The sequence below is a fragment of the Rana temporaria genome, chromosome 12 (genome assembly GCF_905171775.1).
Source record: "Rana temporaria chromosome 12, aRanTem1.1, whole genome shotgun sequence".
Classification (NCBI taxonomy): domain Eukaryota; kingdom Metazoa; phylum Chordata; class Amphibia; order Anura; family Ranidae; genus Rana; species Rana temporaria.
In genome coordinates this window covers 71,764,291-71,791,620 of record NC_053500.1, presented here as the reverse complement: position 1 = coordinate 71,791,620, position 27,330 = coordinate 71,764,291, and the positions used below count along the sequence as shown (strand labels likewise).

The following is a 27,330-nucleotide window of genomic DNA, read 5'->3' as shown; positions in this document are numbered from 1 at the left end:
ATTGACACCTGAACTTTGTCTCTTTACTATTGACCCCTGAATGTCATTTCACTTACTGCTGACCCCTGAAATCTGAGTCACTTACTACTGACCCCTGAAATCTGAGTCACTTACTACTGACCCCCGAAATCTGAGTCACTTACTACTGACCCCTGAAATCGCATCACTTACGACTGACCCCTGAAATCTGAGTCACTTACGACTGACCCCTGAAATCGCATCACTTACGACTGACCCCTGAAATCTGAGTCACTTACTACTGACCCCTGAAATCTGAGTCACTTACTACTGACCCCTGAAATCTGAGTCACTTACGACTGACCCCTGAAATCGCATCACTTACGACTGACCCCTGAAATCTGAGTCACTTACTACTGACCCCTGAAATCGCATCACTTACTACTGACCCCTGAAATCGCATCACTTACTACTGACCCCTGAAATCTGAGTCACTTACTACTGACCCCTGAAGTCGCATCACTTACCACTGACCCCTGAAATCTGAGTCACTTACTACTGACCCCTGAAATCTGAGTCACTTACTACTGACTCCTGAAATCTGAGTCACTTACTACTGACCCCTGAAATCGCATCAGCTACTACTGACTCCTGAAATCGGAGTCACTTACTACTGACCCCTGAAATCGCATCAGTTACTAATGACCCCTGAAATCTGAGTCACTTACTACTGACCCCTGAAATCTGAGTCACTTACTACTGACCCCTGAAATCTAAGTCACTTACCACTGACCCCTGAAATCTGAGTTACTTACTACTGACCCCTGAAATCTAAGTCACTTACTACTGACCCCTGAAATCTAAGTCACTTACCACTGACCCCTGAAATCTGAGTCACTTACTACTGACCCCTGAAATCTGAGTCACTTACTACTGACCCCTGAAATCTGAGTCACTTACTACTGACCCCTGAAATCTCAGTCACTTACTACTGACCCCTGAAATCGCATCACTTACTACTGACCCCTGAAATCTAAGTCACTTACTACTGACCCCTGAAATCTGAGTCACTTACCACTGACCCCTGAAATCGGAGTCACTTACTACTGACCCCTGAAATCGCATCAATTACTAATGACCCCTGAAATCTGAGTCACTTACTACTGACCCCTGAAATCTAAGTCACTTACCACTGACCCCTGAAATCTAAGTCACTTACCACTGACCCCTGAAATCTGAGTTACTTACTACTGACCCCTGAAATCTAAGTCACTTACTACTGACCCCTGAAATCTGAGTCACTTACCACTGACCCCTGAAATCTGAGTCACTTACCACTGACCCCTGAAATCTGAGTCACTTACTACTGACCCCTGAAATCTGAGTCACTTACTACTGACCCCTGAAATCGCATCACTTACTACTGACCCCTGAAATCTAAGTCACTTACTACTGACCCCTGAAATCTGAGTCACTTACCACTGACCCCTGAAATCTGAGTCACTTACTACTGACCCCTGAAATCTGAGTCACTTACTACTGACCCCTGAAATCTAAGTCACTTACTACTGACCCATGAAATCGCATCAATTACTAATGACCCCTGAAATCTGAGTCACTTACTACTGACCCCTGAAATCTGAGTCACTTACCACTGACCCCTGAAATCTGAGTTACTTACTACTGACCCCTGAAATCCAAGTCACTTACTACTGACCCCTGAAATCTGAGTCACTTACCACTGACCCCTGAAATCTGAGTCACTTACTACTGACCCCTGAAATCTGAGTCACTTACTACTGACCCCTGAAATCTGAGTCACTTACTACTGACCCCTGAAATCGCATCACTTACTACTGACCCCTGAAATCTGAGTCACTTACTACTGACCCCTGAAATCTGAGTCACTTACTACTGACCCCTGAAATCGCATCACTTACTACTGACCCCTGAAATCTGAGTCACTTACAACTGACCCCTGAAATCTCAGTCACTTACTACTGACCCCTGAAATCTGAGTCACTTATTACTGACCCCTGAAATCTGAGTCACTTACTACTGACCCCTGAAATCTCAGTCACTTACTACTGACCCCTGAAATCTGAGTCACTTATTACTGACCCCTGAAATCTGAGTCACTTACTACTGACCCCTGAAATCTGAGTCACTTACTACTGACCCCTGAAATCTGAGTCACTTACTACTGACCCCTGAAATCTGAGTCACTTACTACTGACCCCTGAAATCGCATCACTTACTACTGACCCCTGAAATCTGAGTCACTTACTACTGACCCCTGAAATCTGAGTCACTTACTACTGACCCCTGAAATCGCATCACTTACTACTGACCCCTGAAATCTGAGTCACTTACTACTGACCCCTGAAATCTCAGTCACTTACTACTGACCCATGAAATCTGAGTCACTTATTACTGACCCCTGAAATCTGAGTCACTTACTACTGACCCCTGAAATCTGAGTCACTTACTACTGACCCCTGAAATCTGAGTCACTTACTACTGACCCCTGAAATCTGAGTCACTTACTCCTGACCTCTGAACTCTTCACTACTCACTCCTGAACTCTGTATTACTTGCTATTGACCCATGAACTCTCCATCACTCAGTACTGACCTCTGTGTCACTTACTACTGACTTCTGAACTCTGTCACAGACTATCTGCTACTAACATTGAATCACTTACTACTGACCTCGGCGTCACTTACTGCTGACCTCTGAACTTTGCATAATTTACCCTGATCTCTGCACCACTTACTAGTGACCCCTGAACCCTGTCATATTCGGTAGGTGATGCAGAGTTTATAGATCAGTAATGCCACAGGGTGCAGAGTGCAGTAGTAAGTGACACTCAGTCTCACAGTACAAACAGCCCTCCTCTTCTCTGCTTTCATTGGTTCTCCTTCTCCCTGGCCTCTTCAAAGTGCTCAGGGTAATGCAGCTTTGGCTCCCCCTTCTCCTATTACTTGGTCCAGTAGGTGGGGTAAATTACAACTAATCACAGAATAATGTGAAGAGTCCAGGTAGAAGAAGAACAGAGGAGCCAATCTCCTTTCTGTGTCTCCCCTGCAGCTGCACATGTCACATGCAGCTGCAACATATACACCGTTTGCTTATGCTGGGGAGGGGGCATGTGCTAAAGGCCAACAATTGGCAATCACAGCCCTGCCCCCTACTCTCACATCAGTGTTTATCGCCCCACCCCCAAAATAAACAAACAGCGTTTCTGCTGCAGCTACCTGTGACAAGTGCAGCTGCAGCTGAGACACAGGAAGGGGAACGGAACAGACTTTTCCCATAATTGTTGTGCAATGTGCAAAGGCACAGTGGGCCCCACATCCTTTGAGGCCTGTGTGCACTGCACACATTGCCCACAACTGATAATACATCACTGATTTATTGCTAATCAACCCCCGTAGTCTAAACATAAACTGGCTAAGGAGGAGCCTTAAAAAGTATAGTATACACATTACCTACACAAAGCAGAGACATTTGCTTTGTGAACCAGTACAGTTTTCAATTTAAAATTAAATCTTCAGTTTAGCAATGAATTGTATATTTCCAGAACAGGTCTGAAGCAGTTTTAGAACAGATCTATCCACCCACAAATACTTATCATCTCTGCGCGAACTGTCCACTCAAGTTGCCTGCAGGTGTATCAAGCCTAATCATGTACACAGGGCCGATCCGCCCTATAGGCTCACTATGCAAGCCACTTCGGGCCCTGCAAAGCTGCGGAGGGCCCCCCAAATTACTAAAGGCCCCGCCTGGTGATAAGTCATTTTCGGACCCTCATCCCGCTTCTCAACTCGCTGGCTGCATGGGAGAAGAGGTAAGAAATCTGCACCCCCCACCTCTCACTTTAATGTAAGATGTAATTTCCGACAGCAGAACACCCCCTCCCCCCCTGCTTCTTAACTTTAATCTTTAATGTGACTTGTCCCCCCCGCTTCCCAACTTTAATGTGACATGTCATTTTTCTTAGGGCCCCAGGGAGGTCAGGATCGGCACTGCATGTACATCATATGCAAGCCCTTTTATGGTCTGTGTCAAATCTTACACAGGGTTAATGACCTTCTCCTGTCTTCAGTGTAAACATGTGTGGGCATGGCGGTTAGCCAATCAGACCTAAGCATTACATTCTGGGAGTATTGGGTAGAAGATCATGTGTACCCCCAAACTGATAAAAAACAGGTAGAAGATACAGCAAATCAGTGGGTGGGGGTGACGTCTGAAGAAAAACAGTCATGACCTGAACCCTAAATAGAGGTCCAATTCCTGTACATTGGAAGTGCAATGGCACCATCTTGGAATGTAGCTTCTTGGAAACCTCTCAACTTACACAATGGAATACACTATGGAAGAAGAGAGGGGCACTGCATGACGACATTACTCACAGTACCTACACAGATGTCAAAGGCTACATCACGTAACAAATATCCTTCTTTAGTACCAAAACAATGTTAAAACTGACTACATACCCATAATTGTACTCTCTGCACAGCAGTAGTTGAGGAGGGAGGCCCCCGGCCACATGTTTACAGTATGAAGAAGAGACTTATAGAAACTAGATTCTGAAATTCGCTCTCCACGTACATTCAGGGTCTGGCTTTTCCTGCAAAATAATGTTTTTCACATGATTCAGGGTTGTAGAGATACAATATTAGCAGACTAACTAAAAAAAAAAAGGTCCATGATTAACTCACCTGTATAGGAGTTCCAATATAGGACTGCGATTATGAAATCCAGTGACTTGTACAATGTCCCCAAGCCGGTACCTGAAACATAGAGATTCATATTTATCCTTATGGAAGCCCAATAAAGCTTCTGAACACATTCTTAGTTGTAAACTATGCATACCTTTTATGCATTTCCAAAAGGTGCAATAGAATGTATTTGATCCATCCGGGAGACCCATCATACCCAGGTGACTCATTGGGGTTGATTTACAAAAATTGAAGAGTGCGAAATCTGGTGCAACTGTGGTTGGCAGCCAATCAGCTTCTAACTTTAGCTTGTTCCCCTCCTGGACCTCTCTATGGAGGAAGACCCAGAGCTCATGTGCTCATCAAATATAAATACAGGCACCCATCATGCCTAGGGGCACCTCTCCTTGTAATTGGCCAGGGCTGTATGAATATTCATGCTCCCATCTGCATGGTTTCCACCCACAGTCCAGCACTTTCCATAGCTGCTAGACCAGTGTGAAAGTTCAAGACAGCATGAGCAGCATCTGGGCACACTGATCAGACTTTAACAATCACAGCTCTCCATTAAGCACACAGCACATAAATGTACCTGCTGTTCCTCTCTCACACTCTTGCAGAGAAACCAAAAACTATAATACACTCACTCTAGCACCTACCTAGGAGGGCGCTACATGCCAGTATAATATTCTCAAGCTTCATGGAATAAGGTATTTATCAGCCGCTTTGGGATTTTGCTACCCTCTGACAATTCTATCAACTGGATCTTACTTTAAAACTTATACCATACAAGTTCTAGGTTTTACAAACGTATACCCCTAGGCCAGGGGTAGGAAACCTCGGCCCTCCAGCTGTTTTGAAACTACAAGTCCCATGACGCATTGTAAGACCCTGACAATCACAGGCATGATGGGATTTATAGTTTCCCCACAGATGGAGGGCCATGGTTGCCTACCTCTGTGCTAGGCCTTCTATAGTTTATAAGGCCACTAAGGCTTCATTTCCATGGACGTTTTTACAGCCACTTTTCTGAGCTTTTTTTGCAGTTAAAAAACGGCTCTCCATGTAAGTCTATGGCCTCATGCCCACCATGATGTTTTTGAGCTGTAGATGGCTGAGCAAAAAAAAAACAGGACCAGTGCGTTCAGAAGCTCCAGTCTTAGAGCTGTAAAAACGCTAGACGTTAAAAAACGCTCAAATGCGCAAAAACGCTACCACTGCGTTTTTGAGCTCCAGCTAAAAAAAAAAAAACATGGACAGGCGTTTTTAAGCTGTAAAACAGGCTAAAAAAAGTGGCTGGAAAAACGTCCATGGAAATGAAGCCTGAGACTTATTATTTTCCCTCTAAATGAGTCTCTTGCCAGAAGTGACCATATTGGAGCCCCTGACTTACCAGAGACTACACTCTTTAATTCTAAATGTTAATCCACCATTGGTTGTTCCTCATTCGCCAAGTACACGCTTCTCCTGCCCTGTCTATCTCAGCAGACCCCTCTCTCTTCCCCGTTTCCCCCTCCTCTGATCCCTTCTTCACTCTATCTTCTTTCCTACTTGTTTCTCTCCCTTATGCTATATTACTGTTTGACACATATTGAACATGTGATCATATGCAAAATACTAGGCGCAAGCGCTGCTGTAGGAGCCATTTGGCACGCTCAATGGTGCTTTTCTGTAAACAATGTGTCAATTGTGTTTCTAATGTTCTGTATATTCTACCAATAAAAATATCTTCAACCCTAAATATTAATCCACACATCCATATTGACCCTGCTCTATTGTGTTGATGAGTATTTTTTAAAGCCTAACCAGCATTATGAAAATATTGTCAATTCTTTGTGCAGGACATGCAGCTCTGCACATAGGTGTAACCAAAACATTTAAATCCATTCTCATGGGGGGCGTGGCTTGGCGCATGGAGCAGTGAGACGTGCTTTCTCCTGGCTCCCTGGACACCCGGCTCCACGGACACTACCGCTGCTAGAATTTAGCCCAGAATCACCCCAAACTCGGCACATGGGGAAAGATAAGCCCCGGGCACAGAAGGGCTCAGGCGGGGAACGGAAAGGAGGCGATCTCGAGGACTATTTCGCCCGATCCCGGGCCGCATCACAGCGCCGCTCTGAAGCCAAGATGGCGCCGGCTCCTCCGTCCCCAGCACGCTCTGAGTCCTCCCTGCAGTCCCAGGTGAGCGCACATGGCCCCCTTTCTCTCCCTGGGGAATCTGACTTTATGCTCACTAGGAGCCGTTCCAATGCCTCCCTGGGCTCAGGTGAGGGATGGGACATGGAGGCTCAGATACGCTCCCTGCACAGCTATATTAGGTCCCTGCCTACCAAAGCTGATTTTGAACACTGTGTTAACAGGATTAAACGGGCCTATAAGAAGGAGATATCTGATTTTAAAAAGGACGTAGGAGCACGTTTTGAGGACCTGGATGCCACCACTGATGGCCTTAGCACTGCAGTGCAGTCTCATGACAGGATTCTGAACTCTCATACTGTTATGTTGCAGCAGTTGGCGTATCAGCAAGACGACATCGAAAACCGTAATCGCCGCAATAATATTCGCATTCGCGGAATACCCGAATCTATTGACGCCAAGGCCCTGCCTGCCGCTGTAACCACCATTTTCAATCAGTTACTGCAGCATCCCAAGGATGATCCCATTGAGCTGGATCGGGTTCATAGGACCTCGGGCCCTCGGACCTAGGACCCCTCTTTTGTCCGTGACACACTATGCCGGGTCCACTTCTATAAAATTAAGGAATCCATCAAGAGAGCTGCCAGCTCACAGGACACTATTCTATTCAACAATACCCCTGTGATGCTCCTTCCTGACCTGTCACGCCAGACCTTACTGATGAGAAAAGCTCTGAAGCCGCTCACCCTACTCCTGCAATCCAAGCAAATGAAATACCAATGGAGATTCCCGTTTCACCTGCGAGTGCACTACGAGGGCAAGACCGCCATTTTCCATAATCTTGGGGACCTGCCTACCTTTCTCAGCACGCTGGAGCTTCCACAGGTGGCCCTCCCGGACTGGCCGTTCACACCATCTACACCTGGCTTGCCCTCTGCCTCACCGTGGCAGACCCAAGGCCGCAGGCGCAACCCCAAATCTCTGCATCGCCGGGACTCTGAAGATTGAACAAGTGCTGGAGGCACCGACCTCTTTATTCATCTTGCCTTCATAGGGGCTTACCCCCTGTGCCTGTGTTGCTATCTTGGTTTACACACTGTCGGAGTTACTCTGTTGTTTTTCCCCTTCTCCCTTCACTGACATCCTCTGAGAATTTGAACTGCCATCGCCCCCCTAGTAACTGTCGGTTATCTGGGGTTCCCTCCAGTTGGGCTCCGGCCTATTGATACTTTTGCTTTAATTGACCCTCAGGTTTCTTTTTCTCAGGTCAGTCGGAAACCGTGACTTAGCTTAGGAGTCTTCAGCAGACCACTCCAGACTGTTCGTTGTGTACAACCTCTGATAGTCCGCCTGTTTTTGCATATTTTTCTTTTATCTTTATTTTTATTTCTTTTTTTGGCAGCTACAGCGTCGCAATTTAATTATTGCTCCTCATACTGTATATGCACTTAATTATAGAATGTGCTTGAGAATGTTTTTCTTTACTTTATGTTTATTTTGCTGTGCAAGTCCCCATGCCACTGTTTTCTCATGTCATATAGGTTACATTTTGATTCTGTTTCATGACTGTCTTTCCGTGGTGCCGGGGTCCGGGGATCCACCCTGCCCGGCGAACTTCCACTGTTCCCCCCCCCCCCCCCCCCCAGGGGTTTTTTCTTTTTTGCAGCGTCACCATGGATGCTGTTAGGTTTATGGCTATATGCCTTGCTGTGAGGTTTTTTTCCTCCTTCCTTACAGCTTTTTGGAGCCACCTAGTGGCCTTTTTTGTTATTGCCTTTTCTTTTTCATTTTTATTATTTTTTTTTCCCTTTGTTTGGTTACATAGGTCGCCCTCCGCACCCATCGCCTCTGTGTATTCTCTATCCTTCCTGCTCTGTGATAGGGGTGCTGCGGATGGTGACAATGCTTCGATATTGTCTCTGTTTAATTTCTGGATCTTATTACCCTGTACCCTCCCCTGCTCTTTTCTCCGCTTTCTACTCTTCTCTATTCTTTCCTTCACCCCTTTTCCTCAATATCTTCTCTTCCTGGTCCTGTGCCGGCTGTGTTTCTGCTCTAGTGGGCTGCTGACAAGTAACAATCCTATTCCACGTGCCCTTCCTCCCTCTCCCATTCCCCCTCACCTACATGTAACATGGCCTCTGTTTGTCCTATAACGTTAGCATCTTTCAACTGCAGGGGGTTTAATACGCCCGAGAAGAGGAGCCAGATTCTCTACCATTTCCACAAAAAACATTCTAATATTTTACTGTTGCAGGAAACTCACTTCCGTACTGATGCCATACCGGCTATGCGTAACAAATATTACACACAATGGTTCCATAGTACTAACTCCAGGGCCAAATCAAAGGGTGTATCCATAGCGTTTAATAAATCCTTCAACCCAGAGGTCCTGGACACCCTTGTTGACGTTAACGGCCGTTTCCTTTTTCTCAAACTAAAACTAAACAATTTTCTTTTTACAGTGGCCAACATCTACGTACCTAATACTGGTCAGGCTCGGTTCCTCTCATCGGTTCTCACCAGACTGTCTTCGTTCGGGGGTCCCTGTTACATCATTGGTGGAGATCTTAATGTCGTCATGTCCCCGTCTGCTGACACATCCTCGGGTAAGTCTTCTATACCACACTCTACACTTACACGCATTAGAGCTCTCTTTCACTCCTCCCTTTTGGTGGATGTTTGGCGTATCCAGCACCCCACGGAAAGGGACTACAGCCATTATTCTGCGGCACATAACTCATACAGCAGACTAGACCATTTTCTGATCTCCCAATCTCTGTTAGATACTCCCATTCAGGCATCCATGGGTCAACTGCTCTGGTCCGACCATGCGCCCGTTTACTTGACCCTTGCACGCCCCCCATCACTACGCAGAGGAACAAGTTGGAGGCTGAATGATAATTTGCTGCGGGACACCGTGTGCGTGGCGGAGGTTTCTGCCGCCATACAACACTTTGTCTCTGATCATCTCTCTGACACCACTTCCCCTGTCATTCAATGGGAGGCTTTGAAGTGCGTAGTCAGAGGGGTTCTCATTCAACATGGCTCCCGCCTTAAGAAAATGAGATCGGGTGACATCTGTCGTCTTTTAGCCACTATAGCGGAGCTCGAGCCCCTCCACAAACGGGATCTGGATCCTGCGGTTTTTGTTCGACTTTCGAATGCCCGCAGGGACCTGCTTCAACTTCTTGATTCACACTCGCTCATAGCTCGGGATCGGGCACGCAATTTTCATTATTCGCTGGCCAACAAGTGTGGCAAACAGCTAGCTCGGGTCCTACACCCTAGATCTTCGCGATGCAACATCCCCTTTATTTCACGCCCTGACCACACCAAATCATTCCATACGACGGGTATATCCTCTGCCTTCCGGGAATATTACTCTCACCTTTATAATCTGTCGCCCACCGACGCGGCCGCACGCTCCATTCCTTTGGGGGGCGACATGTGGGACTATATCGTCGAGACTGCGTTGCCCACCATTGCCGCCTCTGACGTAGTTGCACTGGATAAACCCTTAGGCTCGTTTGAATTTCTAGGTGCCATCAAGGACCTGAAAATAGGCAAGTGTCCCGGCCCAGATGGGTATACCCCCCGCTTTTATAAAACCTTTGCCCCGTTGTTGGCCCCTTTGATGGCTAAAGCATTCAATGCCATGGATGATTCTTTCCCCCCACCTAAGACATTATTGTCCGCTAATATCTCCATTTTGCCCAAGCCGGGCAAAGACCCCTCCCTTTGCAGTAGCTACCGGCCGATATCCCTTCTTAATGTTGACCTAAAATTGTTCGCTAAGGTTTTGGCCAACCGTTTGTCCCCTCTACTCCCCGGCGTGATCCATAATGACCAGGTGGGGTTTGTGCCGGGCCGAGAAGCCAGGGACAACACCACCAAGACAATCCACTTAATCTCCCTTATCCAGCGCAAGGGCCTGAAGGCCTGCCTCCTCTCATTCGATGCTGAAAAAGCATTCGATCGGGTTAATTGGGGATTCCTCCGACTCTCGCTGGAACAGTTGGGGATAGGTTCGTCCTTTATCTCTAAGGTGATGTCCCTCTATTCGCATCCCTCGGCCTCGGTCTTGGTTAATGGCTCTACTTCAGAATCTTTCGACATCTCCAATGGCACCCGGCAGGGCTGCCCCTTATCCCCCCTCCTTTTTGTCATCGTAATAGAACACTTAGCCTGTGCCATTAGACAAAACTCTTCCATACATGGGATCCACACGCCTTCCGCCCATCACAAGCTTTCTCTTTACGCGGACGATCTTTTGGTATACGTACAGGACCCCTTCTTTTCCCTACCGTCCCTCTTCGCGGAATTCCGCCGTTTTGGCTCATTTAGCAATTTTAAGCTCAACGTTTCCAAGACCGAGGCCCTCAACATTTCCCTCCCCCCTGCCACTATGACCATGTTAAAAAACAATTTCTCCTTTCAGTGGCAAGCAAGGGGGATTTCGTATCTTGGGGTCATCATCCCGTCTAATCTCGCCAACCTATTTTCCCTCAATTATGTACCCTTGCTCTCACGCGTCCGAAAGGACTTAGAGGAATGGGGAGGGTCCTCTCTGCCGTGGTTTGGCCGGATCAACACACTTAAAATGGACACTCTTCCCAAACTTCTATATCTTCTTCAAACTATTCCAATTGTAATCCCCAAATCCTTCTTCACTTCCCTACGCTCTCTTGCCATTAGATTCTTATGGAGTCGTGGGTTGCCCAGGGTGAAGTACAACTTGCTCACCCGCTCGAAGTTGCAGGGTGGAGCCGGTCTCCCTGACTTTGAAACGTATTACAAGGCCACCCATGTAGCACGAGTACTGGAATGGTTCCCTCGTCCGTTTTTAAAGGCCTCTGTTGCCATAGAACAGGACCTGGCCCACGTTGATCTCCGGTCCCTATTGTGGGGATATAGGTCTGACTTGACACGCATGCCTCCTCCATCCCCACTTACACTGGCTTCCCTCAGGATTTGGTATAACAGGGGGTTATGCGCCCTTTTATCCTCGGACCCCTCTCCACTGACCTCACTGTTTGATAATCCATCCTTCCCTCAGGGTATTGGGGTACCGTTGTTGGGTCCCTTTAGAAGGACCGCATGGCCTCAGGCACGCTCGTTTGTTCACCCGACACTGGGGACGCCGGTGGTACCGGATGGGGCGCACGATTGGCTAACTGCTATACATCTCTCTACACTCACTAAGCACCTACACTCTTCTTCTCAAATACACCGTCCTAGTACAGAGTTTGAACGTCTGTGTTCTCTCTCTGAGACCCCTAGACACCTTCTATCAGCCATATATAGTCTTCTCCAGTCACTCACACACTCCGAGCTCCCGTCTTACACTAGGATGTGGTCCGCAGACCTGGGTGAAGACATCCCACGTTCAGACTGGCAGACTTCGTTTCACTTTACCCATAAGTCCACGATCTCCTGCTACTCGCAAGAAAAGAACTACAAGATTCTCTCAAGGTGGTACAGGGTCCCCTCCATGTTGCACAAAATATTTCCGTCCACCCCGGCATCCTGCTGGCGATGCTCTGCAGCTACGGGGTCATATCTACACGTCTGGTGGGAATGTGAGAGGATCCGCCCCTTCTGGACTCAGGTATTTGAGTGTTATAATAAGACTTATAATGAATCGTTGGTTCCCTCCCCCAAAATTGCTCTCCTCTCCGTTTTGCCTGGCTCCATTGCATCGCAGAAGCGGAGTCTCCTCCGCTTCTTTATGTCATCAGCGAGGCAGCTCATACCTTCCTACTGGAAGTCGACCACCACTCCTCCCTTGTCACATTGGGTCTCAATTATGAATGACACTATGAGAATGGAGGAGATGTTAGCTCTGGACAATGATACCTACGAGAAATATAAACAACTGTGGCTCACCTGGCTCCACTTCTCTTCGTCTGATACTCTGTTGAGCATGTTGTCTCCCGCAACATGATCGTTAGTGTAATGTTTTATGCCCCGGGACAGGTTGGGGCCCCGATGCGGGACCTTCCGCCGTAGATACACCCTCCCTTTAGATTGTCCTGTCGGCAGCCCACGCACTCCCCCCTTCAAATCCCCTCTCACCTGTGTCTCATTCACCCCCTCCCTCTCTCCTCCTTCTCTCTCCTTCCCCCTTCTCATTTCAACTTTCTCTACACTCTTGTTCCTCTTCTCCTCCTTGTTTCTTTTTTTTTTTTTTTCTTTCTTTTCTCTCCCCCTCCCCCCCTTTATTTCTTATTTTTTTCTTTCTTCTTGTTGTATCAATACCGTAGTTTACAGTCGCAGCTCCGCTAAAAAGCAGAGACCTTAGTGGTCACGCATAATTTCCTTTATTATTGGTTCATTTTATTTACAGTTGTTGCCATGTCTTTTGTTATGCTTATTGGTGAGAGTCTAGCTGTAGGCGATAGCCACTTGGCTGATTCTTCCCTCCAATCATTATTGTGACTGTATGCGGACTGTGCCTTCTAATGTTTATTGTCTTTTATCTGTTTGATATGTCGAAAATTTCCAATAAACATATTTTCAACTCTAAATCCATTCTCATGTTAAAGAGGAACTGCTGTCTGCTCAAATAATTTGTAATAAAAACATCTTTGCCATTCTGAAGCTTCCCTCCAACCACTTTGCCTATTCTTTTATATATATACTGTGATTCTGTACTTGCCAAATACGCTGCAGAAATCTCCCTCCACTAAGTCTGGCTGCAACCATTTTAACTGTGGGCAGCTGAAGCTGCTGCCTGTTCACTTCCTGGATTTACACAGAGGCACACCTCCAGCTCTGCAGCTCTGATTGGGCCTCTTATGACTCACCCCCCTCCCTTCCTGACAAACTCTCACAAGAGTTAGAGAGAGTGCTATGCATGATGTCATCAGCCTAGGCTTTTTGCCAGACAATACAGGAAGTAGGCTGTATAAGGTATAACAATGTTTTACTATCCAAAGTTAAAACAAGGGCAGAAGATTTAATAGATGGAAAGTTGAAAAAAATTACTGAAGTTCTGCTTTAACACAGTGCTGAAGCATTGGGTTTCCATGTCCTGCAATGGTTCGTTCCTAGTAAGCTCTCTACAGCAGATTAGCAAGCCCAAGCCTCCTAGGCTTACTGTCGGACCGTGACCTGCAGTTCTAGTATTACAGCCCACCAAAGCCCCCGGCATTCAGTGTGCAGTTCTCCAGACTTAACCAAGGCTGAGCACGTGTTGGGCACCAGGGCTTTAAATATGTGCAAATTCAGAGCCCTTTAGAAGTTCAAGCTGATGCTTCTTGACAAATTTCTACAATACTCAAAGATACAGTCAAGCACTTTTCAACTTTTCCTACAGGAAGAACTAGAGATGCACCGCAATTCGCCCCCAAAACATATAAGTGTTTTTGGCATTTTGACGATAAAGAAAAAGATGCCAATAATGGCACCCAAGTTTTTTTTTTCCACGATTTTTGCTGAGATTTTGCCACAATTTTACTATGCTCCTGGTGTGTTTTTCATAGGTCATGTGACTCAAAAAATAAAAAACATAACACAGGTGCATTATTGATGCATTCTTGCTGTGTTTTCAATGCATTTTAACGGGGAGGTGCGTTTTTGGTGTGATTTTTTTTCACTGACTGACCAAAAATGCAGCAAGCAAGAACACCACAACCGAATAGCAATGGACCAGTGTGAAGACATACATAGAATTTAAAGGGATGCATTTTTCATGAGCGTTTCTTGCAATAAAAGGTGATGATAATGGCCGACAAATTCATATGAATTTAAATTCATTAACAATATTAATTAAAAAGTTCTATATAATACTATTATATATAAAAATATATACAGTGCCTTGGAAAAGGTATTTATACCCCCTGAAATCTTCCAAATTTTGTCATGTTACAACAAAAAAGGTGAATGTATTTTATGTGATAGACCAACACAAAGCGGCACATATGAATATGAAGTGGAAGGAAAATTATAAATGGTTTTCAATTTTTTTTTTACAAATAAATATGTGACAAGTGCATTTGTATTCAGCCCCATTTACTCTGATACCCCTAACTAAAATCTACTGGAACCAATTGTCTTCCTGTGAGAGAGCATTAATCAGAGAAGCAGCCAAGAGGCCCATGGTTACTCTGGAGGAGCTGCAGAGATCCACAGCTGAGGTTGGAGAATCTGTCCACAGGACAACTATTAGGCCCCTTTCACACGGGGCGGATCAGTAATGATCCGCCCCGTGAACCTCTGCTTGCTCAGCGGGGATCGCTCCGTTGATCCCCGCTGAGCCGGCGGATGACAGGGCGGTCCCCGCACACTGTGCAGGGACCGCCCTGTCTTTTCTCCGCTCTCCCCTATGGGGGGATCGGATGAACACGGACCGTCTGTCTGTGTTCACCTGATCCGATCCTCCAGACAGATGGAAAAGTAGGTTTTTCCTCCGTCACACTTTGGCGGATCGGAGCGGGTCGGATGTCAGCGGGCATGTCACCGCTGACATCCGCAGCTCCATAGAGGAGCACGGAGCGCCCGTTCAGGTCCGCCTAAAAAACTTGCCTGTCTGAAAGAGCCCTTAGTCATTCACTCCACAAATCTGGCCATTATGGAATAGTGGCAAGAAGAAAGACATTGTTCAAAGAAAGCCATAAGAAGTCTGATTGCCAGTTTGCAAGAAGCCATGTGAGGGACACAGCAAACATGTGGAAGAAGGTGCTCTGGTCAGATGAGACCAAAATTTTACTTTTTGGCCTAAAAGCAAAACGCTATGTGTGATGGAAAACTACCAGCTTCCATGTCCCTGCTGAATAAAAGCATCCCCACAACATGATGCTGCCAACACCATGTTTCACAGTCGGGATGGTCTGAATACACCATCCCGACTGTGAAACATGGTGGTGGCAGCGACTGTAACCCCTATACTAGAAGAGAGAATTTTCCCACCCGACCTATAGGAAAGTATTCATGAGCGACTTTCAGGTACCTAATAGGAGACTGAGTTGACAAGGTCGGCCTCTCTTATATCTTCTGTCCTGGCTCCGCTGAGGATGAGTCAGAGTAGACCAAAGGACAAGAGGGACATGAGTGCCTGATGTGGAAGGTCCCGGGTCAGCAGCTTGTCAGGGATCTGCAGACTGGAGTAGGCTGCGGTGTGCAGAGCAGGAATAGGAGACAGCCAGGCAGGCAACCAAAGGTTAACAGCAGCCAGGATCAAAGACAGTAGCAGAGTCTCAGGAATAGCCTGGTTCGTCAACAGGAACCAAATCGTAAACAGAGCCAGAGTCAGTAACAGAGCCGGGTCAGAGGTGGGTATAAACACAGGAACAGAATACGGAGCTCAGTCAGCAAAGACTAGGAGGCTAGACTCCCTTTAAATAGGCTGTCTGGTGCCAAGAGGAATTAAGCCTGCGCGCATGCGCACACGCCATTGCTGGCTCCTGCGCGCATGCGTGCGCCTGTTAGCCATTCTATGGGCACACCTATGCACTTGCGCACATCTATGCACCAGACGTCTCACAGGGATTCCCTGACAGTGACACTGCAGCTACGGTTGCTAAGCAACAGTAGGTGCAGTATCTCTCAAGCAAGCTTTTCTGTGGGGCAAGCAGGAGAAGCGGAGTGATTCAGGACTGGTGCACTGCAAGGTGCCAGCACTACTGCGACTTGCCAGCCAAACTGATAACTGTTTGTGACATTAGCTTTAATCGGAAGTGGCACCCTTAGAGCTGCAGCACCTGTTGCAGGCCGCACCCCCTAGGTACGCCAATGACCCCCATCCTCCCCCAGTACAGAGCTCTCTCCTTCTCCCATCCCCTCAGTACAGAGCTCCCTCACCCCTAGCCCCTCCCAAAACAGAGGTACCCCCTTCTCCCCAGCTTCAGTAGATAATAGACATTTTTTGTTTTGCAATTGTTTTCTAAAAATTTGCTTTGTAAAAATAAATGTCAATCACTAATAAAAGTATTCATTTATGAATTGACATAGTCACGCAACTTTTTAAGCCCAGCCATACACCATCTCACAGACATAGGTTATTGTGCCATTGTCTAAAGGGGACAGGCTTTCTTTGACATTACTCACCTGTAAAGTCCATCTCTATTAGTTATAACCAGCTCATAAGCTTTCCCCTCAGAAACATCTTGAATACACAGTGTTTGTGGTTGATTCTGATCGCTGGTATCCACAGGTATAAATTCAAAGAATGCAGAACGAGGGCACAATGTGTAATGGGGTACATCTTCTGCAGGCCACAAATTCACACCACAAAGACCTGAGAAAAAGAACACAATCAAGATCAAAGGGCAACCAAATCCTTTACGTGCCTATACACAACCTGCTTTCATTTTGAAGCCACTTTGTTAATAATTAAGCCATGTTAAACTGAGGTTTTTCACTGTCGTTTATCAGCCATCAGTTTCCAGCATTCAGAAAATGTTTTCAACTGCCCATATACATGAGGCCTTTGGTGGCCTGCAGATACATGATAAACAGTGGTGGAGATGTAGTGATAGGACAAGCTTCCCGAATGAAAAGCATATTGTTTCTGGTGGTCCTCGGGATACTTCATTTTAATAAAAAAAACAAAAAACAGCCCATTGTGTTTCCAAATAATCTGGTCCCAGGGTATGTGTATGTGTGTCTATGTGCTCTCTTGCATGGAAGCTCAAAGTCTACTGAACAAAGCATCTTGAAATTTCAAGTCTAGCACTAAACTGTCAAATTGATTTTAGGTGAACTTGTGTTTTGCCCATGGTATATACAAACATTCCATACCTTCTGCTGTATAGTACAAGGGGGAGTAAAATGGTACCCCCTGGCATATAGTGTCCTTAAGTATCTGTCTATCCAAGTCACTGCCTCCAGATTCCCACGTTATAACCAATTGCAGGTTTGGCCACACTCTCTTGGCAATGCCACAAAAACCCTCTTTGACTTGGGCGCGTAATTCTTCAGCTCGGACTGCATCAGGGATCAGACCATTTTCTATCTGCTTTCTGATATTCAGAGGTAGCTTGAATTCTGGATTAAGGCGTCCTTGCTGAATATCTGTAATAAGAGACTCCCAATGTTCCTCTAACATGGAGAAGACATGACGAAGGAACCACGAATAATTAGCTTCAAGGATGCGTATATCTACGTCCTTCAGTGCAAAGAGAAGCTGGGTGTAGAGAATCTCATAATGAGACATTGAAGTATGACGAGGAATTGGTGATGAGTAAATCTTTTCCAGGAGGCTAAAGAAACAGACAGAAGGATAAGGAATAATTGTAATCCCGGCTTCAAAGTGATTGTCATTCGGAGAAAATGTAAACTTGGCCACCTTTTCCAGACTTTCAGGGAAATTACTTTGAATTACTTCCAGATATACAGCTGTTCCCTAGGAGAGCAAGAAAAGGAACAATCCTGTGATCACTTCATACACACATTCTATATATCTACATACAATGTACTATTTGTTACTACCACATCTATATACTACGAGGGCTGTATCGAAAATAGTGCAAAAGTGGGCATAACTTTTTGATTAACTTACAGTAGGTCATTTAAATGTCCACGTTGGTAGCGTGACTCTTCCTTCATAGTAGCTCTTAATCTTTTTCATTGGAGGTAAGCAAAAGCAACGTGCAATTATTGAGATCTTGACAAAAGGTGGGGGACAGGCTGCCCGATACCCACAGAAGGCTGCAGAATGTTTATGGAGATGACACCATTAAAAAGAGTCACCAATGACAAACTATTGTGCTTGTTTATGCAAGTTACAGTGGTTGTAAACCTCAGTCATGAAATCTGAACAAAGCACATACTGTATATTTGTAGTGTTTACTTGTCTATCTCCAAAGCTCCAAGTGTCATTTCTCTCTGCTGCTTCATCCCTCTGTTATCAGCATGTGTTACTTCTAATGCCCTGTACACATGATCGGTTCATCCGACGAAAACGGTCTGATGGATTTTTCCATCAGATGTCCGATGAAGCTGACTTTCATCAGTCTTGCCTACACCATCAGTTAAAAAAAACAATCGTGTCAGAACGCGGTGACGTAAAACACGATGACGTGCTGAGAAAAATTAAGTTCAATGCTTCCGAGCATGCGTCGACTTGATTCTGAGCATGCATTGATTTTTAACCGATCGTTTTTTTTCTATCGTTTTTTTAATCATCAGATCATTTTAAAACAAGTTCCTAGTTTTTTCACCGATGGATAAAAAACCGATGGGGCCCACACACGATCGGTTCGTCTGATGAAAAACGGTCCATAAGAGATACATTTGTGAGCTCAGTACACATCTTGTTTATTCATAACACAACTCTGTATCCTTCCTTCGTTCCTGTGCAGTGTGTGTGTGTGGGGGTCCCTTTCCTCCAATCAGCTCTGTCTGGTAATGAAACTGAGTTGAACTGCGATCCTGATGATCGCAGCTCATCTCAAACCATTAGTGGTTTATGAAACTGAGATGATCAGGGGAGAACAATAATTATCTCAGCACACAGAGAATATGTCATTGACAGAAACAGACAGTTTATGGAGGTGCGATCTCAGCACCTCTCTGGCAATCTCTGTCAGAATTCTCCCTCCCAGATTCCCCAGCCCAGCCCCTGAGTACTAGTAAGTAAGATGTGAATGTTTAAACACAGACACTGACAGACAGTATCTGATGCACCAGTGTATGTGCAAATTATGACTGTATTAATAAACATAATGGACCTAAACAATAAAGTGACCATGCATGTGTGGGGCAGCGATAAGCAAAACCATAAAAATAAAAAAAAGGTATCAAATATACACTTTAGCACCTAGTGTATATGCTGTACTTCCAGGAGCACATGTACTTTTTTTATTATTATTATAGTGCGATTTGTTAAAGTGATACTAAAGGGTATTATTATTTTTTCTTTAACCATTAGAGATCGAGCCTCTTTCTGAGATTTGGTGTTTACAAGTTAAAAACATTTTTTTTGCTAGAAAAACATAATTTTTTTTTCTAACACCGTATAGAATAAAATGGAGGTCGTTGAAATACTTTTGGTCAAACCGTATTTGCGCAGCAGTCTTACAAGCGCACTTTTTTTGGAAAAAAAAAAAATTTTTAATTAAAAAAATAAGACAAGACAACAGTAAAGTTAGCCCAATTTTTTTTTCATTGTGAAAGATAATGTTACGCCGAGTAAATTGATACCCAACATATCACGCTTCAAAGTTGCGTCTGCTCCTGCAATGGCGAAAAACTTTAACCCTTAAAAATCTGCATAGGCGACGTTTAAAATATTCCACGGGTTGCATGTTTTGAGTTACAGAGGAGGTCTGGGGCTAGAATTATTGCTCTTGCTCCAACGATCACGCCGATATCTCACATGTGGTTTGAACACCGTTTTCATATTCGGGTACTGCTCATGTATGCAGAGCTTTTATTATTATTTATTTTACTTTCAATTTTTTATTTTGACACTGTTTAAAAAAAAAAACTTGGGTCACTTTTATTCCTACTACAAGGAATGTAAACATCCCTTGTAATAGAAAAAGGCATGACAGGTCCTCTTAAATATGAGATCTGGGGTCAAAAAGACCTCAGATCTCATATTTACACTAAAATGCAATAAAGATTATTTTTTTATGTCATTTAAAAATAAATAAATAAAATGTCCCTTTAAGAGCGTTTTGATGTCGCTTCTGTCCTGCAATTATATGGAGATGGGTGGGGGCCATCTTCCCCTAACTCGTCTTTATGTCAGCCCAGTGAACATACCGATTCTTCCACCACCAATAAAAGTGTTCTCGCTGCGATTCTGCTGCAGAGACCACTTTTATCTGAAAGTGGACCGCCCACTCTTGAAGAGGATACTGGGGTTATGGTAGCTAGCCTCTACCATAACGGCATTCCTCTTCAAATGTATAACAATGATGGGCGGTCCGTAAGTGGTTAAAATAAAAAAAAAATATCATACTTACCCGATGTCTGTATCCTGTAGTATGTCACTGGGCCAGATTCATGAACAATGGTGCAGATTTGCACCGGCGTGGTGCATCATTTTTAGACTACACCGGTCCAGCGCGGAGAGGCAGTTAGGTGATTCAAGAAACTTTTTTTGTCTACGATGCCCCAGCGGGGCGGATTTTAGACGGCGTAAGGCGGGGTAAGGCCAACTGGAAGTCACCCTATGCTAATGAAGTGCCGACCGTGGCGCAGGGGTCACGCCGGGGCGCATCTTAGACCGCACATGCTCAGTGACATCCAGGGGTAAATGCCCCAATCTGCACATGCTCAGAACTGCGCCCCGGCGTGATCCCTGAGCTACGCCGACCCACTGCCAAAGCCCAGTCCATGAATCAGCCCAGACTTCCGCCCTGCAGGTGCAAATGTACTGAAGCTTTTTTTTTTCTAAGCTAGGTCGTTTGCATTGTGGTGGGGCAGTTATGGCTGATGAGGAATCCTCAGGTGGGCAGATGACCAATTTCAGCCCAGAGGAGAGGGCTGTAATTATTGAGGGCCTCTCCCAACATGGGGACCGCCTCTATGGGCCACAGAGTGGCTGCCCCTGGCATGTTGGCACACAGATGTGTTGTCCAGCAAGTGTTGTTGCTCAGTTCGTTTGTAACGCTGCTGCTTTAGCTGCTCTCCAGCTGACCTCTGCAAGTTTGGTGCAAAGTTACCCCTGCTTTTATGAGGTGTAACTTTGCACCGGAAATTTCAGCTCCGCTCACCGGGAGTAGCCTGCGCCGGTCAAGCTTAAGTTGATGAATCGGCCCAAAAACCTAATTTGCATATTTAAAACACAAAAACCATGGCCGCGCCAGATCCGACCAGCGTAAATCTGCGCCAACGCCGCGCCGGCGTGGAAAGGTTACACCGAGGCGATGAAGTCTATTTGGAGACGTAATCTGGTTCTCTGGGTAAGGCACAGCGATCCGCCGGCGCAAATCTGCACTTACGCCGTGCATCTACCAAAAAAACGGTGTAAGTGCTTCATGAATCTGGCCCCCTGTCTGTAGTCTCTGACCTTCTCTTGTAGTATCTTGGGGGGAGCCTGGAGCTCCTCTTTAAGTTGTCTGCTGTGTTTAGACTTTGCTACATGCAGGGAGTGTTGTCTTTTTTATTTATTTTTAAAGAACAGATAAAATAAAAAAATTACCCTTTACATTAGGTGTGCCTACCAATGTGTCCCTTTACATCATATGTGCCTATTAGAGCGACTCTTTACATCATATGTGCCCATCAGAGTGCCTCTTTACACCATATGTGCCCATCAGAGGACCCCTCTACACAGGGGTGGACTGACAACTCATAGGGCCCCCGGGCAATAGGAGATTATAGGACCACACAGTATGCATACACAGTATACACATACAGAATACATATACACACACTGAAAAGGTACTGGAAAGGCGGGGCAGCTATAATCTTGGGATTTTTTAGAGCAAAAGGATGTCGGTAAGGGATATTTCAGGGACAGATGTAAAAAAAAAACAAAAAAAAACAAACAAACAGATTTTTACATGCTGTCCTTGGTTTTACTGAGGCTGGCAACCCTGATGGGGCCCCCTAGTGTCATAGGGCCCTTGGGCAGTGCCCGAATGGTCAGTCCGCCCCTGCCTCTACATCATATGTGCCCACCAGAGTGCCTCTTTACATTATGTGTCCCAATCAGAGTGACCCTTTACATCATGTGTGCCCATCAGAGTGCACCTATAAATATCATCGAAGTAAAGCGCACACCTCCATATGTCCAGTAACCGGTCTGGCAAGGGTGGGAGCTGGCAGAGGGGTGAGCAGCAGGGGGCGTTAGCTGAGCTGAGCAACTTGATCCAGGGAGTGGGTGGTACATGTGACATCATTGGTTGCTGGGACACAGGCGGTCCCAGCAACTAGAGACTGCTGAGCACCGGGGATCAGGCGCTGAAAACTGGTGGGCTGATGGTCTGGACACGGCATCTCTCGATGCATGTCCGGACCGCGGTCCGCCATTTAGTGAAGGCTGCCATAGAGATAGGAATATTTTACTTTGCTGGCCAGACAAGAAGGCAATATTTAAAGTATCATTAAACCCACATTATTAAAAACTGTCAGTACATGCTGTTCATACTTCATACAAAAAGCCTGGTTGATCCTGCTGTTCACTGTTCCTCGCTCCTTGTCTGTGTCCCTGCTGCTGCCTGAGATTGTGTGGACCAGCCATTGCCACATCTACTGAGCATACTCCAGTTTTGGTTTTCTCCTAAGCTGTTATTTTCTTAATTTTTTTCATCTGTGCAGCCTGTGTGACTACAGAGTCACACATGTGGGCGTATACACTCCGGATAAAGGAAAGCCCCCTCCCTCCTCCTGCATGTCCACTAAACAGCTAAACACAATGGGCCATATTCTTAAACAAGTTACGTAGGCGTATCAACAGATACGCCTACGTAAGTCCCTTTCCTATGTTTAAGTGTATTCTCAAACTGAGATACACTTAAACATGCCTAAGATACACCAGCCTGCGCCGTTGTATCTTAGGCTGCAATATTTACGCTGACCGCTAGGTGGCGGTCAGCGTAGAATATGCAAATGACTACTCACGCCGATTCTCGAACATACGCTTGCCCGCCGTAGTGTTTTAACGTCGTTTCCGTAAGCGATACGCGGCGTAAAGATAAAGATGCCCCCTAGGTGGCGTACTCAATGTTAAGTATGGCCGTCGATCCCGCGTCGAAATTTCAAAATTGAACGTCGTTTACGTAAGTCGTCCGTGAATGGCGCTGGACGCCATTTACGTTACAGTCAAAACAAATGACGTCCGTGAGACGTCATTTAGCGCAATGCAAGTCGGGTAATTTACCCGACGGAGCATGCGCATTACGATCGGCGCGGGAGCGCGCCTAATTTAAATGATCCACGCCCCCTGCCTGGATCATTTGAATTAGGATGGCTTACACGGGTGGACTTTACGCGATGCCGCCGCAAGTTCACAGGTAAGTGGTTTGGGAATCCGGCACTTGCCACTTAAACTTGCGGCGGCGTAACGTAAAGTACATACGTTCCGCCGCCTGAAATGTATCAGAATATGGCCCAATGTGTGTTGCTTGATGGAGGGATCACCTCACTGTAACTGTAAACATGTATGCCGATTTAAAGCATGTGATATATTTTTTTTTTTTTTTTTTTCTCTTTTTCCACCTCAGCTTTTTACCAAATTCTAGAGACACGCTCATGATTTGATACTTCTTTCGTCTCTGTTTGAGTTTGCATCATGAGTGGTATCTATCCTATATGCTATCTTTCTCTTTTTGAGTATTCATTAAATGTATATATTTGTGTACATGCAGTATAAATGCCGACCCCCTATAGGGGCGTCCAGATCACGACCCAGCTGTTTTCCCCCAGCGCCCCGTATTGGCTGGTCGAGGCTAGATTGGTCTCAAAACAGGAAAGACACTCAAATATATATATATACACATACATATACGTATATTTACACTTATCCATATTTTTTTTTTTTTTTTTTTTATTAATTAACGCCCACCCTCCCTCCCCTCATGGCTCCCAGGAATCTCCCGTTTGTCCCTAGTAAAAGGTATAAGAAAAGAAGTAGAAAAAAGAAGAAGAAGGCTTCACAAAAGACTTGGCGTCAGCTGTTCGGCTAATAATAACTAGGGAAAAGGAAAAGAATAGGTATAATAAGAGTAGAAGATAGCCGGAAAGGAAAGAAGGTATATAAGTCTCGCTTTAAAATGACAAGGGATAGGGATTTTTGCGATATCCATTGCATTTATCTAATGTCGATCAGACCCTAACTCGCTCTGCATAACTCCATGTTTTTTTGTATTCTTTCCATTTACTCCATTTCTCCCTATGTTCACTGTTCTTCTCCAAGTAACTATCCTTAAGTTCTTCTAATCTATACGTTTCCTCCACTGCGTCTATCCAACTCCAGATATGTGGACTTTCCGTCTCCTGCCACTTCTTAGGTATAAGTCTCTTAGCTGCGTTTAAAAGGTGGGGGATTAGGGACTGCTTGTATTTTTTTACGCCCTCTTGACTGCCATGAAAGAGGACGACCCATGGGTCTTTCTTGATCTCCTCTCCCGTGATAATCTTTATTTGTCTCAATATTATGTCCCAATATGTTTGGATCTTGGGGCATAGCCACCATAAATGGGCCATCGTACCTCTTTCTTGGCAGCCCCTCCAGCAGTCTGCGGACTGACCTGCTTTAAATTTATTTGCTTTGTCCGGGGTGATATACCATCCTGAGAGGCACTTATAATTTGCTTCAGCTGTACGTATATCTATTGCCGATGAGTGGGTTAATTGCATGATCCTCTGAACAGTATTTATCCCCCTCGTGATCCCTAACTCTCTTTCCCATTTATCTATAAAAGGTGCTTCATCCCGTGTTCCTAACTTAACCAATAACCCGTACAATTTAGTGATTGTGCCCTTAGAATTCTTAGATTTACAAATTTTCTCGAGTGAAGTCAGCTCCGCCTCCGTCCGTAGTGGGCGGGGGAGGTGCCGTACAAAGTGGATCAACTGATAGTAATGCCACCTATCAAGATTCCAGAAGTCTGTTTTGGCTTTCAAATCTTCGTAGGTCATTATCTCACCGTTTTTAATAATATCCCCCAAGTGCACTGTGTCTCTCCTTATCCAGTTCCCTCCTATTTTTTTTCCCCAGGTGGGAAATAGGGGTTTTCTTTTAGATTCATTAAGGGGGAGTTAAATTTCCCTTCTAATTGTGCCTGCATCCTATCCCACATTCTTAAAGTGTCCCGTGTTATGTCATGTGTTTTGTGATCTAGTGCTCTGTGTTGTGCAGGGATCCAAATAATGTTATTCAGATATTTATTAGTTAACGCTTTCTCAATTTGCACCCACCTTTTATCTGTCCTGTCCCTAGCCCACTCTACCGCACGCGATAAGACCGCCGCCTTGTAGTAACTTTTGATGTCCGGGGCTGCCAGACCGCCGAGTGGCTTGACCTGTTTTATTATGGAGAGGGATATTCTATGCTTTTTATTTTTCCAAACGTAATTTAATAACAAAGTGTTAAGGATTCTCAGATATTGCTGGGGAAGAGCAATTGGGACTAATAAGAATTTATAGAGAATTTTAGGAACTACCACCATCTTCAACATGTTTATGCGTCCTATCCATGATATAGGTTTATTGATCGTTCTTTTTAATTCATTCTTGATCTCATTTAATAAAGGAATATAGTTTATTTTATACATCTTCTGTGTTGTATTGGCAAGTTTTATTCCTAGATACTTAAGTTCTTTAGTCCATGAGAACGCGCATACTTCCTTAACTGAATATACCTCTCTTTTATTTAAATTAATGTTCAGGATCTCAGATTTGGTTACGTTAATTTTAAAGTTGGAGATAGCGCCATATTGTTGCATGACTCTAGAAAGCTTGGGGATAGATTTGACTGGGTTAGTTACGTAAAATAAAATGTCATCGGCAAAAGCCGATAGTTTGTGTTCCTCCCCTTCTACTCTCACTCCGTTAATATCCGGGTCATTACGAATAGTGGCCAGCAGCGGCTCTAGGGATAGAATAAAGAGGAGGGGCGACAATGGACACCCCTGTCTCGTCCCGTTTTTCATCTCGAAGGATTCCGATAGTATGCCATTGATTTTTATTTGCGCGGTGGGGTGGTGATATAATGTTTTGATCCAGCGGGACATCCTATTTCCTATTCCCATGACGGTAAGAGTTTCCATCATGAGCCCCCAGTCTACCCTGTCGAATGCTTTTTCAGCATCGACTGACAGGAATAGACCTGGGGGCTCGTTCTGCCTTATGGTCTGAAGCAGGAGAATTGCCCTTAGGCTGTTGTCTTTACCCTCTCTGTTGGGCACAAAGCCTACCTGGTCGGGGTGCACCAATAAATGCATGACCCCTTTCAGGCGGCACGCCAGAATTTTCGCGAAAAGTTTAATGTCTGTATTTAACAGAGAGATAGGTCTATATCCCGAACATAGAGAGCTATCCTTGCCTTCCTTCAAGATTATTGCCACCACAGCCGCTATAGCTCCACTACTAGTTTCAAATTCCGACCCCAATCCATTAAAATATTTACAGAGTCTCGGTATCAGGATGTTACTAAATCTTTTATAATAGAAGGTGGAAAACCCGTCTGGCCCCGGACTCTTTCCACCAGTGGTGGAATTTATGGCCCTTTTTATTTCTTCCTCAGTTATAGGTCGATCCATGGTCAAGCTTTCCATCTCCTCCAATCTAGGAAGTCCTGCATTATCAAGAAACTCTCGGGTCTCCTCCTCCCTTTCCCCTACCTGCCAACCTGTGTGTTTTATTGAGTAAAGGTTCTCGTAGTATTTTTTGAATGTATCCGCGATTTCGGAGGTTGCATAAACCAGTTCCCCGTCTTTACCTTTAATTTTCTCAATATAGTTCCTGGCTTTCTTTTTTTGGGCCATTTTAGCTAGAAGTTTGCTTGGTTTGTTTCCCCATATATACCTCTCTTTGGAAATGCAGTTTAATTTATACCTTACTTCTTGTTCCATGATCTCCTTGAGAGCATCTCTTTTTAAAATTAAGT

The 27,330-nt window shown here is 45.2% G+C and overlaps 1 protein-coding gene across 3 annotated transcripts in view; it reads right to left on the bottom strand.

Annotated features, from left to right (window-relative positions):
• Positions 1 to 27,330, bottom strand: part of GHDC (GH3 domain containing) — a 150,335-nt gene that overhangs the window by 72,009 nt on the left and 50,996 nt on the right. For all 3 annotated transcript variants that reach the window (XM_040329740.1, XM_040329739.1, XM_040329738.1), the window contains exons 4-7: positions 17,565 to 18,168; positions 16,872 to 17,061; positions 4,683 to 4,754; positions 4,458 to 4,591 (exon numbers count right to left, since the gene is read on the bottom strand). In XM_040329740.1, the coding sequence (XP_040185674.1) occupies positions 4,458 to 4,591; positions 4,683 to 4,754; positions 16,872 to 17,061; positions 17,565 to 18,168 (1,000 nt within the window). The remainder of the gene's footprint in view (positions 1 to 4,457; positions 4,592 to 4,682; positions 4,755 to 16,871; positions 17,062 to 17,564; positions 18,169 to 27,330) is intronic.